The sequence below is a fragment of the Anopheles coluzzii genome, chromosome 3 (genome assembly GCF_943734685.1).
Source record: "Anopheles coluzzii chromosome 3, AcolN3, whole genome shotgun sequence".
NCBI classification, from domain to species: domain Eukaryota; kingdom Metazoa; phylum Arthropoda; class Insecta; order Diptera; family Culicidae; genus Anopheles; species Anopheles coluzzii.
In genome coordinates, this window is record NC_064671.1 from 49,354,852 (window position 1) to 49,369,402 (window position 14,551).

The 14,551-nt window shown below is 43.2% G+C and overlaps 3 protein-coding genes across 7 annotated transcripts in view; 1 reads left to right on the forward strand and 2 right to left on the reverse strand.

The window, feature by feature from the left end:
• Positions 1–14,551, forward strand: part of LOC120955427 (60S ribosomal protein L24) — a 245,605-nt gene that overhangs the window by 99,935 nt on the left and 131,119 nt on the right. The window lies entirely within an intron of this gene.
• On the reverse strand, positions 31–9,631 carry LOC120959328 (polycomb protein Sfmbt). 5 transcript variants are annotated; one of them, XM_040382626.2, is made up of 8 exons: positions 9,551–9,631; positions 9,342–9,491; positions 8,227–8,384; positions 6,427–7,393; positions 4,644–5,945; positions 4,110–4,549; positions 3,726–4,029; positions 31–3,456 (listed from the first exon to the last, which is right to left on the reverse strand). In XM_040382626.2, exons 2-8 carry the CDS (start codon positions 9,346–9,348, stop codon positions 2,441–2,443), a joined length of 4,194 nt encoding a protein of 1,397 aa, XP_040238560.2. In that variant the 5' UTR covers positions 9,349–9,491; positions 9,551–9,631; the 3' UTR covers positions 31–2,440. The 5 variants fall into 5 exon arrangements, with proteins under 5 accessions (XP_040238560.2, XP_049466462.1, XP_049466461.1 ...); XM_049610505.1 differs by lacking the exons at positions 9,342–9,491; positions 9,551–9,631 and adding an exon at positions 8,568–9,109 and having other exon boundaries at positions 6,427–7,246; XM_049610504.1 differs by lacking the exons at positions 9,342–9,491; positions 9,551–9,631 and adding an exon at positions 8,568–9,109 and having other exon boundaries at positions 6,427–7,249.
• LOC120959329 (protein arginine N-methyltransferase 9-like) lies at positions 10,042–14,450 on the reverse strand. The gene is made up of 2 exons (XM_040382629.2): positions 13,938–14,450; positions 10,042–12,650 (listed from the first exon to the last, which is right to left on the reverse strand). Exons 1-2 carry the CDS (start codon positions 14,234–14,236, stop codon positions 10,724–10,726), a joined length of 2,226 nt encoding a protein of 741 aa, XP_040238563.2. The 5' UTR covers positions 14,237–14,450; the 3' UTR covers positions 10,042–10,723.

A 14,551-nucleotide genomic window follows, 5' to 3' on the forward strand; every position in this document is an offset into this window, starting at 1 on the left:
AAATTAATATGATCATAAACAAATACGCCGTTTTGTCTGTGTATAGATATATTTTTTTTAATAAAATATTTATTCAACCATGCGTTTTCATTCGCACAGAACCCCTCAATTACCGCACATTCCGATACATTTTAGGAGTTTTCTCATCTTAACGTGTTGTACATAATCTAACCTTATACACGTGCTTTACTGATCATTCTATTGTCTTATATCCTAAAAATGACTGTACAATTGTTGTTTTGTTGTCTATCAACGCTTAACTATGATTTCCACTCACTCAGTGTTAGTACATTGTGTTTGTTGTTTCAATTTCTACCACTGCCGCATTGGGAATCAATAATATACCTAATATAATATCTACTTCAGACATCTCAGTCCGGCGACAATTTAAGCGAGACAACCGTTGTAAAATGAATAAGTCTTTACACTATGATTCGAATAAAGAAAACTTTCTGCGGTACGATGAACTCAAACTAAACTTTAATCTCTTCTACCGTCCACATCCGTTAACCATTAAAACCATTTTCTTCCTTTCTTACTACGCAGATTATTACTTATGCAAACTGAACGTGAAATTATTGCAGTTTAAAGTGCTTTGATTTGAGTTATTCATTATATTCATTGCGTTAAATGTGTGCCTTAATCTTGAAAATTGTTTGGTGTCACCGACCAGGAGCTTCTGTACACTCTACATACCGGAACAGAGACTAAAACCGAATTTGTGCTAAGGAAACATATCTTCCTTGCCTTCAATTGTACTAGCATTAAAATACGCCATTATAGTATAACGGAGAAACAACCCGTTATATTATCAATATCGCAACCGATCAAAATTTTACAATTTCCACCCTTCGAAGGCTTTGTACGAAAAATTGCCTCATCTGACCGAATATTCTTATGGCAAGCAAGGATAGATTATCCAGCAACATCTACAAGCCCAAAAAGTTATGCTTGTGTGTTTAGAAGAATTGCGATATCATTTGCCTTGTTAAATTCTATCGAAAATGCTCAAACCGAACGCAGTTGCGCGGTTAAAGCGATCCAAAAAGAACTGCGTAACACTTTCATACGCGTTTGTCGAATTTCGTTTGTTCAGCCTAAATACCTCGAGAGTGGTAGATATTTCAACAAAAACGAATTGTTTGTTTGCAATGAAATTGATATTTAATTATTGTTTTATGTGACTCTCGTACAGAAATTCAACTTATTCCTTTCGTGTTTTTTTTTAATTTCAGCTAACAGACTGTTCGTAATGCATTTTGATAATTCATGTGACCAATCAGTTCAATTTGCTCCAATAACTGTGAAATTTGGAAAACTGCATAGCGCCGATTGGAAAGGATGCGTAACACGGGAACAGTGTTGTATTTGGTTTCATAGTGCAGTAAAATTCATACATACAAATCGTTATAGGCATGGTGTTTGTTGGACTTATTGGTTTGACTGTTGATAGTCCTTTAATCACGGCTTATTAGTAGAGGCCACCATACTTCCATGTTTGATTGCTGGATAACATTCCCTGATTCGTGAGTTCCTGTTGTGTTAACATATGTGGTTTATGTCCACAGCATGTTGGTTAATTGTATTTCTATTATTTTCTTGCTAGACTAATCAAATGTGTAAAACGGTTCCTCCTGTTTCCCCAAATTTCCTGTGTTTCACTGAAAAGAATTTTGATTTAACACGCATTTGTGAAACTAATGCCTCGAATATTGAATTTTTTAAGCTGCGACCTACAAATTAATAACATTGTGCACCTTCACCGGAACAGGTTTACGCGGGCGATTAAATTTTCAATAATCGACGAATAATAAGGTTCATCGACATTGATCCTGGTTGACAAAATTTATATTAGTGTTCAATGCAATTAGTTTATACTACCTTCGCTACCAATAGTGGTATTGGTATAAAAATAATGCTAGCTTCCAACAATTCCAAAATTTCCAATAGCCACAGTGAAATTACACCGTATTCAAAATAGCTTTAAAGAAACAAAATGCTAAAATTAGATCAGTGTTCCCCCTATTTCATTTGGGCAATACACTCACATTTAATTCATAAAATGAATTTCGAAAAAAAAAATCTCAGCTACATGAGGAATTCTACATTTAAAACCTGATAATTGTATAAATGATAAGTTGCATCTGTGTTCAACTACAAATGTAAGATCGAACGATGAAAAGAGTTAAAAATTAATTACCGGAAACGAAAATTTATGATTGCACACGATTCAGTTGCAGTTGAAGAAAAATCTATGCCCCTCCCCCTCGCACATGGATATAAAAAATCCTCCGAGACATGGTTTATGGGCATCAAACAAATTAATTAAAACCAAACAAAAATGATAACAAACCAAAAATGCGCAGTACCGTCAACCCCTCATCGTAGCATGCGTGATTTGTTCTCCAAGGTGACAAAGCTTGTGTTTCGATGATTGTTACTACAGAAACTTTTTTCCCGTTGCTTTCGAAAGGTGGCGTAACTTGGTCGGATCGATTTTACACTTCAGTTGCTGAATGAGATCGAAAATTTTAAGCGCTGGACCTACTTTCAGATTTAGCAGTGTAATGATATCGTCCTTGCTGAGCTCGAGCAAACGCTTACCGTCAATATCCTTCTGCACAAACTGCTCGGCATGAACGGCACAGTCATTTATAGTAAGAAAGGTGGCAACGTCTTTCACTTCCCAGCTTTCTGGCATAATTTGTCCGCTGTTCGTAACTGCCATACCGAAGGAGGAAGACGAGTTCGATGAACCTGCCACAATAGCGCCAGAATTACTTCCGTTCGAGTTGCACGATCCGCCTGCGACACCGCCACCGATTGAATCCGGCGATGCTCCACTGTTGGCTGAATCATGCTGAATTAATCGTGGTATAGTCTTGTCTGTCTCGTTGTCCGCTATCTCGGAAGATGGTGCAGTGGATGGAAGTCCGGTGGCGGAACTGGACTCACCATCCTCGTCCTCTGTGCGCATATCGATATCGTCTTGGTCGATCATGTTACCCGTTGTGGCGGTGGTAGCCGTTCCAGCGGTCCCACTAGACGAATGATCGAAGATTGGCCCCAGCAAGCTCGTTCCACTGAGCAGGGAAGCTGTTGTGTTGTGATTTGGTTCGTTCTTTATGAATGTGTGCAATGCGGGCGATGTGCCGGTGACGTCTCCACTCAATCCCATTGCTGCTAGCTCGGATGGTTGTTGGTTCTGTTGCATTTGCAGTTGACTCCCCATTAGCAGTGAAGCACTGTTGTCACTCGAATACTGTTGAGATAGCTGACCGCCCAAATCGGACGTGGCCATTTGCCCAAGAGAACTGTAGTCAAATTGGGCCGGATTTGCTGCCAGTAATTTCTGTTGCTCAAAGTGCTCTTGTTCCTTTTTGATTCTTGCCGTACGTGTTGTCGGAGCAGGTTGAGCTGTAAAGTTATCAATATAATATGTACAACCTCTTATTTCTTGACGAGATAAATGGTTGAGACCAGCGAAATGAAGAAGTGAAAGGAATTAATGGTGTATGTTTGGTTATATGTATCTTTCAGGTGTGCTAATGATGTTACGAAAAGAACATGCCAACATTGGACATATATTCATGCTTTAAACGCGTACCTATAACAGATTGTTCAAGCGCAAGATCCTTGAACTCTATCAAATTAATATTTACATTCATGCATCATGAAAACTAAGCCAATGGATGATGGATCAAAAGATATGCATCAACACTTACCGTCATCATGTGATGGCTCCACCTTTAGCTTCTTCTTTCGTTTGCCCTTTTTCGTCGTTTTGGGAGAAATTTTTTGTGTCGGTACGACTTTCGGCAAAATACGGGGCCCTTCTAACTTGTGTCCCACAAGTACACACCAACCAATTGGATAGATGTCGGGGCTTTCACTATCCAACCACTGATCGTACTCTTCTTCCCATCCATCAAAATGCACCTTTAACAAACGTCCAACCACGCGTGCAATCGTTGCTACACATATCAGTCTAGGGTCCATTAGATCGGCCGATTCCAATTTCATTCCCTCCTAGCGAACCGAAATAAATTAACGATTTGATAGGTTCAAAAGCTGCAGTCATTTTCCTATTGCAGCAACAATATCCTTACCTTAAACCGTTGCCGAATTTGATCTCGATGAAAGATGTCCTCCGTGGCCGGTTTGCTATTGGTATCCAGTAGATACTGCTCCCAGGTAAACGTGTTAAGATCGTACCCTTTTGGTGGTGTTAGAGTAATCTTGTTCTTCGCACAGAACCCAACCGGGAAAATGCAGGGTGATTTTTCGTGATAACAAAACCAATCGGCCCCATTCACGTCCGGATCGTACGAATCGATACGAACCATAATGTAGCCGAACTTCAACACCGTCATTACTGTGGCTACACAGATCGAGGAAAGATTTAACGGATCTACCGCTTCCAGCTTCATGTTTTCCTCGAACCCTGTTTGTTTGCCATCGAAACAGTACTCTTCGAACTGGAAGTTGGTCTTGAATAGGTCCATTGTAGCATCATCTTCGTGCGGTTCCAAGATTTGATCACTAGCCGCTGTTTCATAAAAGAAAAAAAAAAACAACAAAAAAAACGGTAATGAATATTAAGCAGCTTTGTGCTGATAATTTAAGCAAAGACAATGTCGTACCGTTCATCCTGTCCATGTATTCCTCGGGTGCTGCCAGGTTGTGTCCCACTGTTGTTGCCCAACCGACTGGATGTATCAGTGGGGAGTCCTCATGACACCAAAAACCGTAGTCATCCGGTGAGCTATCGTAGTACCGAACGTACAATCGCTTTCCGATTATCTTGCTGATGGTTGCCAGTTTTACTTGCGAGATACGATTTTTATCCACCACCTCCAGGTTCAAACCAACGCGAAATCGAGATTTAAAACTGTCGCTGATTTTATTGTAGAAAGTAGAGGGAAGAGTACGCGCATTTGAAAGCCGCGACACGAGAAACTCTTTCCAATCGGGAGACGGTTTTTCAATGCTCTTTGGTGGTATCAGAGGCTTCCCGCGTGTCGCACACCAGCCCACCGGATGAACTTCTGCTGAACATAGATTAACCCAGAAATCTTTCGACGAGTCCGCATCAAACCCTTCGTAGCGAAGCAGGGCCTTATAACCACAAATGCGTAGCACGGTCGCAACCCAGAAACTGTGCGGCATTCCCCCGATCAGGGCCTGTTGAACATCACAGTCTGTGTTTTCTACCTCCACCTTCATCCCGATCACGACGTTTGGCCACATTTCATAACCGGGAGCGTGCTTGAAACAGGTGACTGGTGCGGCATAGAACTTTGGATCTGCTAACGCTTGCGTCCAATCATAAGAGTTATGAAACTCGTTCGGTTTCCTACGTATGCTATTGATACGATCGTCTTGGGGGCATGGCGAAGGTAAACGGGTCCCTTTGGGCAACTGGGGAATCTCCTCCTGTGGCAGTATCTCCTGCAGAATGCCTGTCCCTCCGACCATCTTGCCTCCAAGCATAATATTGTTTGTGATACTGCTGTCATCGTGACTACTAATATTGCTATTGATACCTCCGCCACTGTTAGTATTCGGTTGGGTAAGAGATGTTCCAGACATCTTGAATCGATAACCGATTGTTTGTACTTGTTCTTGTTGCTGGTGTAGTTGCTGTAACGGCACACGTTTGGTGTCCAACTCTTCCGTTGATGAATGCGATTCGTCTATCAGTTGGTCAGGCGGACTGGATAATAGACCAATGTTGGATGTCTCGGTCGACGAAGAAGACGTGGCGATATGTTTGCTGTCGTCGTTTACCGTTCCGGATGCTTTGATTCCGGATCCTGATCGGAACGGTGCACTGAACACGCGAAGTGATTCGAACGAGCGAGCACATGCCAAACTACAGAAACGTCTTTGCTTTGTATAAAATGAATGCTTTACTCCGATGGCTCCGCATTTTTCACAGATTGCTACGGGAGAGAAAAATGCATCAAACTTTAAAACATGATATGACGCCAGGTTTAACACGACCATGAGGAAGATTTTACGAACATGAAGGTAGAATACGAAGGATACATTATCGACAAACGTTACTTATGTTCGCTTCAGTTTGTTGTGGGTATGATTGAAATAAATGAACTGAGGAATATTCCGAAAAAAAACTCTTTTGGGCTCTTTGTGTGAAATATTCTGCCTATCGTAAAATGGCACTGAGCAGAATTAAGAAACAGTATCTCGTTAAATAACCTTTTAATTCGCTTTTGCAAACTTCGATGCGAGATGATCTACATAAAATGATGTATATGGAGATGTATGATATAATGATCGAACGTTTTAAATCATAACATCAATACTGCCAAACCGAATCTAACCAAACAATAGCGAATAGAATCACAGTAGGAGGCAAATTATAAGTAATTCAAAATAAAATAAAAACTTAAAATAACCTACCCATGCCATCGCGTTGTATAGGAATCACCGACGGATCTATGTCACCTTTGTAAGCTATTGGAGTTTTTAGTACAAGGCCAGGCCTCTTCACTGGTCTAATTTTCTTGCTCGGGTACCGTTCAACCGGCATCGTACCACCATACATTCCCACTGGATAAGCCGCACCACCACTGTTAGCTGCTTCTTGTCGTTGCTGATGGAATCGCGACTGAGATGGATTCGAGGCAACACTGTGTTGATCTACGTCCATGGTTGCCGTCGCGCCAGGACTGCACCGACTGTTGCTATTACTACTGTTGCTGTTAGACGCATCGGCCATACCGTCATAGTCGAGAAAGTGGGATTGCAGCATATGCGTATCGTTTAACAGCTTGTAGGGAAGCATGATGTCCTGACGCGCAACGGAAAGGAAATCGCTACCCGTCCCATTGTTCATTAGCTGCTGATACTGTCCATAGCTTTGAAGCGAAGGATGATCGTCATCATCCCCGGGACCCTCTAATCCTTCGTTGTTCCCATCCTCGTCCGAAGGAGACGCTGTTGCCACAGCCGCTGCTGCCGCTGCCGCCGCTGCCGCCAGTTCTCTACCATCGATTGCAAATTTCCCACTTCCATCCATCAGACGCATACCAACACCGGCTAGAGCCGGTGGTCCAATGCCTGTGGCCGATGATGTGCCGTCCGGCGAAACACTGTTTGCGGCTGATAATGCACTGGTTTGATCTAAAAATCCATATCCACTTAAAGCAAGCTGCTGTTGCAGTAACTGTTGCTGTTGCGCCTGCTGCTGTTGCTGGTGCTGCTGGTGCTGCTGCTGCTGCTGCTGAATATTGAACAATTCCGGATTAGTTAGCGCCAGTGCCTCGGCAGCATTTGGCACGGCGGCCAAACCGGAAGTTGTTGGAATGGCCGACATATGTCCGCTATATTCACTGATTAGTGAGCTGATGGCAGCCGGATTCATGTCCTGCTTACAAGCATATCCAGAAGTGCCAATTTCAATTATGATAACGTTCGTAACACATCAATACAAATCGTTCGGTGCCAGCAAACACCCCCACAAATGCGACACGTGCATATACACACACATGCACATAGATTAAGTAACAATCATTAACGGTTAACAAACATCAACATCAAAATGCACACGTATATTGGTTGGATTGATGTAAAATGTAAAAAACCAGCAAGTTTTGATTCAATAATTATTAGGACAGCATTCACGTTTTAGTATGGTTTCATTGGGGTTTAACAATCATCCAGTACCGATGCATAGTAAAATACACCCCATTCGAATATACGACCGCAGGTGGTTGGATTAATGCGAATGTTTTGTTTGTTTACCAATTATGTTTGTTTGCGAGACAGTTCGGTTTCAACGGTGGCATGTTATAATGATGAAGGATGGCGCAGGTGATGTGTGCATCAGATCCGTTTGTGTAACATAATCGTAAGACAAAATCAAACAAGCATAAAAGGGGAAAATAGAAGAAAAAGAAATGCAAATTAGATAAGGTGACAAACTAAAAATACTGCAACTGAAGCAATAGCTGGACTTGGGATGGATGATTATGAGTTCACCAGTTTGCGTGGTTTGGTTGTTTTGTTTATAGCTGGGTTACGCTGAAAACAACACCGAATGGTATCACAAGATGCGATACGCCTGTAGTTGTTGTACAAACGAAATTGATGATCTGCCTCAGCAGCAAGCGACACTACACCAAGCACACTCTGAACATTAAATCTACATCAATCGCCGGGGATTTAGGGACACGTTGTGAAGAAATTGGTTTTGCCTACCATTGCATGGGTCTGCTGTGTGATGTCTTCCATGACGCTCGTTACCGGTGGTCCGTAGTAGTTGGTTAAGTTCTCATCAAGCGGTGATGCAAGCTGTCCCATCCAAACCATAGTACCGAACTCTTGAGGATTCATACTAGGCAGCACTCGATTGAAAACTGCAAAAAACAACACATATTCAGAATCGCATGTTAGAAACTTTTATTTCATATATGCAACCGGGGATGCCGCATATTCGTTCCCTTGATGGTGTGTGTGTTCCCGTGCGTGCCTGTGTATGCGAGTGTTGATTGAATACATTCGGAAAGGCAAATTCTATTCTAGCAGGGCTGGAAAATTACCTGTTTTTATGATCTTTGCTGATTTTACACTGACGAGTAATATAAATTCGAAAAAAACTGAGCAATATTTAGACAACAACATTATACGCATTCCCGAATGGGACGAAAACACAATGCGTGCCCAACATTCAACACACACACACACACCAATACACACATTGTAACATGTCACGATAATTACACTACTCCTTTCAACAAGCATCGAATGTTTAAAAACAAAATTTGGTTTCTATTTCCTATGATTTTGCCACGAAACACTACACCTTTGTTTTCTGATCTGTATGTGAATGGAATCAAACGTTAATAATATGTAAAAGCATCGCATGGTATTTGGCTACAGATTTGCTCCGTAATCAATTCTGATGTTTGGTATTCGATCCTTGCCCACGTATAAAAATAGAAGCACTATCAATACTAAAATGTTGTCGCTTTCGGGATATTTTCCTAGCCATTTAAACACTTCACTCTCTGCAGGAAGTAGAACAAAAAACATTTTAAGGATACCCTTTACGAAGAGGCTTCCAAAGGAAACGACGAATGTAACACATACAATCTTGCATATGATTCACAAACACACAGAAACGCACTTCTACACTTTGCTTGTCATACGGTTCCTGCCTTCTTTCTTCCTTCCGTTCTGCTGTATAGAAAAAAAAAAAACGAGAAGCTCTCGCAATTTGCATTGCACCATATTCCCTAAATTGTTGCTTCCAGGGATTCTTTTACAATGTATCTTTGCGACCGTGCCTGCTAAATCCTGCTAAACATACTTACCATTCATAGTTAAAGCCTAGCAAGGCATATCGAGCTTGCGTTTTTCCGTCTCAGCAGAGCAGCCACACGCATGAAATCCTCGCTTCCCAAGCCGTCTCTCGTGCTAGCTGCATTCGCCAGTGCTAATGATGTCGCGTGCTTACGAGATAACTGCGAGTGGATTGAATTGTTACTACGCGAAGTTCAGTGCTATTGTTTTCGGAATGCACCTGGCTGGTTGCGTCGGATGAAGAAAAATACAAAAACGCGCTGCTAAAAAATATCTTTCACTCGAAAGCGCGAAGTACCATGTATACAGGAAAGGTGATTTCATCGAGGTTGTTAGATGCGCGGTGCGTCAGTGGCATTTTGCTGGTCACCAGATCGAATGTCAAAAGTGACAGTACACGGTCGGATGTATTCAAAATAGCGAACGGTAACGAAATTTTCATTCCCAGCTTTTCATTAGGGTATGTGTATAATATCTTGCAGCTAATCGAAAACACCAGATTTCGTTACTAGAAAACAGCACAGATCTATTAAACGCAAGTATCATTCACTAATAAAATCCACAACACCATTTTGTTTTTACCTGTAAAAGATGGGTGTCTAGTCCAGTGGTCGGCAAGCTTGGCGAAGTGTTGAGAATACAAAAAAAGGTCATAGAGAACTGGCGCTAAAACCCCTCTCTAAAAAGTGAGGTGAGTATTAGATACTTACATTTCATTCATTGGAATGGTCCTGTTTTATTTTGCTGATGAAAGAAGTACATTTAATTGGAGATACAGCAATTGCACATTGGGACACAGTATCGCATTAAAGGTAATGCTGATATGTGGATTTGCAAACATCCAATCACAATTTGTTTTCAATATCCTTCACTGTGCTGATAAAATGGTAATATTGGTCTACTTGAGTGTATGTATTGCTTTTGCGTTTTCCCGTTGTTTTTAACCGTACCGTAGTGCTACTGCATGCTATCATCTAAAAATCCTCGCTACTTCTACTCCTCCCATAGGGTGGGTGTGATGCGATGAAATTTTCATTATGTTTTGCTCTTCTATTCAACTACCTTCAACTACAACTCACTACATTGATTGCTCTCACTAAGTTATTAGAATTTAGCATCGAATGATTACAATGCATTAGCTTGATCGGGAATGCAAAAGGTGTTGATGCTACTCGTGGTCGCTAATACTGCGTCGCTAATGCTATGTTACTAGGATAAAATCAATCTTAGCAGTGTAATTCTGTGGCTACTGTGGCGGTACCATCATGGGTTTAGTTGTGGTTTTGTTATAGTGGTGGGTCTTATTAGAGGTTATTGGTTGTTCACGTGGCTACGAATTATTAAGCATTGTGCTTGGTATATTGCATATCGGTTTGCTTGACCATCGATTGTATTACTCTCGAACGGAAGCAATATCACATTTAATAACTCCATGGTTCTGTAGTACGGTAATGTGGAGCTGCTCGATCTGATGCGCTTCTTCAGATGCGCCTGGCTCGTCACACGACGTTCCATGGAATGTAGACTTTGGAATGATGAATGCAGATCGCTTAGCAAAAGACTGAACCCGATCCGTTCCTAGCATTGGACGCTCTGGAGTGAATCCAATTTTATAGTGATACAGTATGGCGTGTACACGTTTTGGTACGGTTGGTTCGCAAAGGGCCATTTCCAGCGCAGTTTCGTGTAGCTTTCCATCGAACGGTATATCTGCAAGCTTGACATTGTTGGAAAGATTGCGGTAGGAAAACGGGCCCAGATCTAGATGATTCTCGGTTTCCAGTGAAGCTAGATACTTGTCGATTTGAAATTGTTCCAGTTCCGGGTTTTCTACCCGACTACACTTCACGATCCAGTCCGACTCGATCAAGCTACCGTGCAGCTCGAGCGATGACGGTATCACTGTTCCGATGGGTTTTAACTTGGCCAGCAACGATTGATAAAGGCAAAAGTGCTCACTGTTGATCTGACCGAACACATCGACCGGTTGCAGAATAATTAAATCCAGCGTATAGTCGTTTAGCAGAAATATCTCTTGGAGTGAGTTCACCAACATAATACTACCCATGGGAATATCGTTTTGATTTGCAATAAACTCAATCAAATCCTCGGTCTGATCGAGGCAGAACAACATCCGCGCTTTGCCCTCTTTGAGCAGTTTCAGCCCTGCGTAGGGGAAAAGCGATAGGTCGAGTACTTTTTCCATGTCGTCCAGCCCTTCGGTAGCCTCGATTAGGCTGCTGTAGTACTCGTTGTCATTTAGAAACTCCAGTACATGTTCGTCCACACTTATTTGATTGTCGACTGAGTTCAAGTTGTGGGCAATAGAGAGTGCACCGTCCTTGCAAGACATCGATAGCTTCAACCGTTGATCCTTCGCAACCGGCAGGCGCTGGTTCAGTCGAAAGATGGCCTGGTTCCAGCACGTGCTGGTGGTAGGGTCCGTACTAATGGCTTGCGTTTCGTCGAGCTGTAGGTCGAACCATACGACAAAACCGTCCAGCAGGAGACCATCATCCAGACAGGTCAGCTCTACCTCGCCCGCCTCCGTACCATCATGATAGCGCATCAACGAGTCGAGATCGTTGAAATCAACCTCCAACGATACGACGGTATCGGTCACGAACTCAAAATCATCGTTCGCCTGGATGCGGCCTACATCCTCTGCATCGTAGCACTTCGTACCTTCTTTAGAAAGCAAACAGTTGCTAGGCAATGCGAAATCGTCTATGAATGCTTCGTTGATTAAAATATTGCTTGCGGTTAAGGCGCGCGATTGATAGCCGGAGGCATGCAGCGTTACCTTCGCCGGAATGATTTTGCCTTCCGGCAGCAGTAGATGCTTTTTGGCGTGGATTAACGTTTCCAGTATTCCCTCGCCAAACGCACCGGAATCAAGTGTTTCCGTAATGATAAGCGAGAAACGTTCGCCGATTTTTAAATCCTGCGAAAAGCTCTGAAACAAACAGATCCGATCGCTCAGCCCGTTAGCGCCAAACACATCCCGTGCGATTTGCACCATTATTTCGGATCCATCACAAGCTGCCGCCTTGCGTATGCCCTCGCATCGCAAAGCGTACATTGACAGCAAACCGGTACCGGTGCCAATGTCGAGCACTTCGTTGTATCCTCCGGCGATCTGGCGCTCGATCGCGGCCCGAAATGCTGCATTGCGCACAACGTCGTTTAGCATGCGGAAATGCCATCTTTCGACAAGCTCGCACTTGGTGTTCTGCAGATTTTGGTAGGCTTTCAGGTAGCGAGAATCCTGCAGCAGCACACGTTCGAAGCAGATGGAAGCCTCCAACGAGCGGCCATATCTGAAAGGGTAGAAGCAAATGGTAAAAGATAAGCTTCAATCGAGCGCGTCGATGCTTTTAGGAAAGGGCATATATGCGAATTTAGAATTTTAAGTGATCTTAGAGCATCATTTAGTTGTGTTCTTATTTCTTTCCTATTTCTTTGCCACTGTAGTCTTAGTTAATCGGATCGTTTGTAAATGTATTCGCAATTTATTTCATTAGCTCTCCTCTCCCCTCTTGCAAACATTACAACTACACGGTGGTAATACAACTAGAGTCCGGTAAAATGTAACAAAAACATAGTAAAGCTTAGCAAACAGAGTTAAATGATGAACTGACCAAACCATATGGTTTACGCATATATAGTATTGTACTTAGTGGAATCTCCTCACTACCCCTAACGCTGTTCGTGGTGCACAAACTCACCCCTAATGAGATAATTTGTTACATAATCACATTACTGAAAACCTTACAGAAAGTAACGCACTTTAAGCCAGCCCTGGCCATAGATTCTGTCCATACGGTGATTGCATCGTTTACTGCCGGTTCGTTTAATAGCACGTTAGGAACACTGAATGACACGAACGGGTTGAACAATGTGTTCGTTTGCTCGTTTGAACTAGCTTGAAACACGGTCAACGGTACGTGTGCTAAACAGTTGTCCTGTGTGCGTTCCGTATCATACCAGTACACTACCGGATAGCCAATGAACAATCCGTACGCGCTTGTACGACAAGCAGTGGGGCCAATCGGCCACACAGCGATTGGTGTATTAGTTCGCCGTGCCGTGTGCTGGCTGCGTATAATCTCGAGCCTAGATTCCAACAAACTAGTGTAACCATTACAAACAGCAACCACACGCTCGTCAGCTAACTGGGGGGCGGCCTGTCCAGCGGATACATCGACAACGGTAGGGCGGCCCAACTGTTGACCCACAAATCGGTCCATGTGGCACACGCCAAAATCATCCGCCGACTCGTGCCCAATCTGCACAACGACCAATGTGTCCTGTAGCAGTTTTGCCGCCTTTAGCGAATCGAGCAATCTGCTTACCTCGTCCATCGAAAGACATCCAACGTCCCAAAGGAAACCTAATTTCAATCCTCTATCGATTGCGTACAATTGTTGGGCAATCTCTTTGATTGTGCTTCTCGCTCTTACCTTCGCCCGCAGGTGGCGGGTCAGGTAGTGGTTTATGTCCTTCATATGGCTAGCTCGCGTTGTGCGTATTTGCACGCGTGTACCTAAAGGCTAACCTGCTGTGTGTGTGTATGTGTGTGTGTATGTGGGAATCTGAGCGCCTACCTTTGCAGCCGCACGCCCGTCTCGTTTAGTAGCTCCGGGTGTTCCGGAAAGTATTCCAAACCCTGCTCGATGATTTCAAACACTTGTTCGATTTTGCCCTCCTGCTCCAGCTGGTCCGCATACTTGGTTACGACGAACAGAAACAGCTCCCGTAGCGGATCTTCCTCCTCGGCATCCGGTGAAGGGGGTGACCGCTGGTCGAGCACTTTCGTCGCACTAGCAAAAGCTTTTTTGAATTTAGCCTGAGCAATAAAGTCGTATACAACTTTCAGTTCACCAATTTCTTCATCACTGCTCATTTCTTTTTTTTTTCGGAACGACAACCCAGCCGGACGACTTCCCTGATCTGCGCTGAACTTCCAGTACGGAGTACGAGGAAGCTTCCTGGTTGGTGGGCTGCTTTGATGCGAGTGTATCTGCGTTTTGCTTCTTCGACTTTTGACGACGCAGTGATTTGCCCCGTGTGTCCTGCCAGTTATTGTGGTCCTCAAGTACTGTTTCTGCTCCTGCTGCTGCTGCTGCTCCTGCTGGTGGTGGCTCTAAGCCTCAGCACAAATTTTCCATCGCTTCCATCGAAGAGAGAGAATATTTTGTAAACAGAAAGCAGTGCGCCG

What these genes read in the sequence shown, in the direction of transcription:
- LOC120959328 (XM_049610502.1), bottom strand. Translation starts at nt 8,769, where the DNA reads ATGCTTGTTGAAAGGAGTAGTGTAATTATCGTGACATGTTACAATGTG. An exon ending in CACAGCAGACCCATGCAATG is followed by an intron (nt 7,394 to 8,226) that starts GTAGGCAAAACC and finishes GCTTGTAAGCAG; the next exon opens with GACATGAATCCGGCTGCCAT. An exon ending in ATACATGGACAGGATGAACG is followed by an intron (nt 4,550 to 4,643) that starts GTACGACATTGT and finishes TTTATGAAACAG; the next exon opens with CGGCTAGTGATCAAATCTTG.
- LOC120959329 (XM_040382629.2), bottom strand. Translation starts at nt 14,236, where the DNA reads ATGAGCAGTGATGAAGAAATTGGTGAACTGAAAGTTGTATACGACTTT. An exon ending in ACGGGCGTGCGGCTGCAAAG is followed by an intron (nt 12,651 to 13,937) that starts GTAGGCGCTCAG and finishes CTACCCTTTCAG; the next exon opens with ATATGGCCGCTCGTTGGAGG.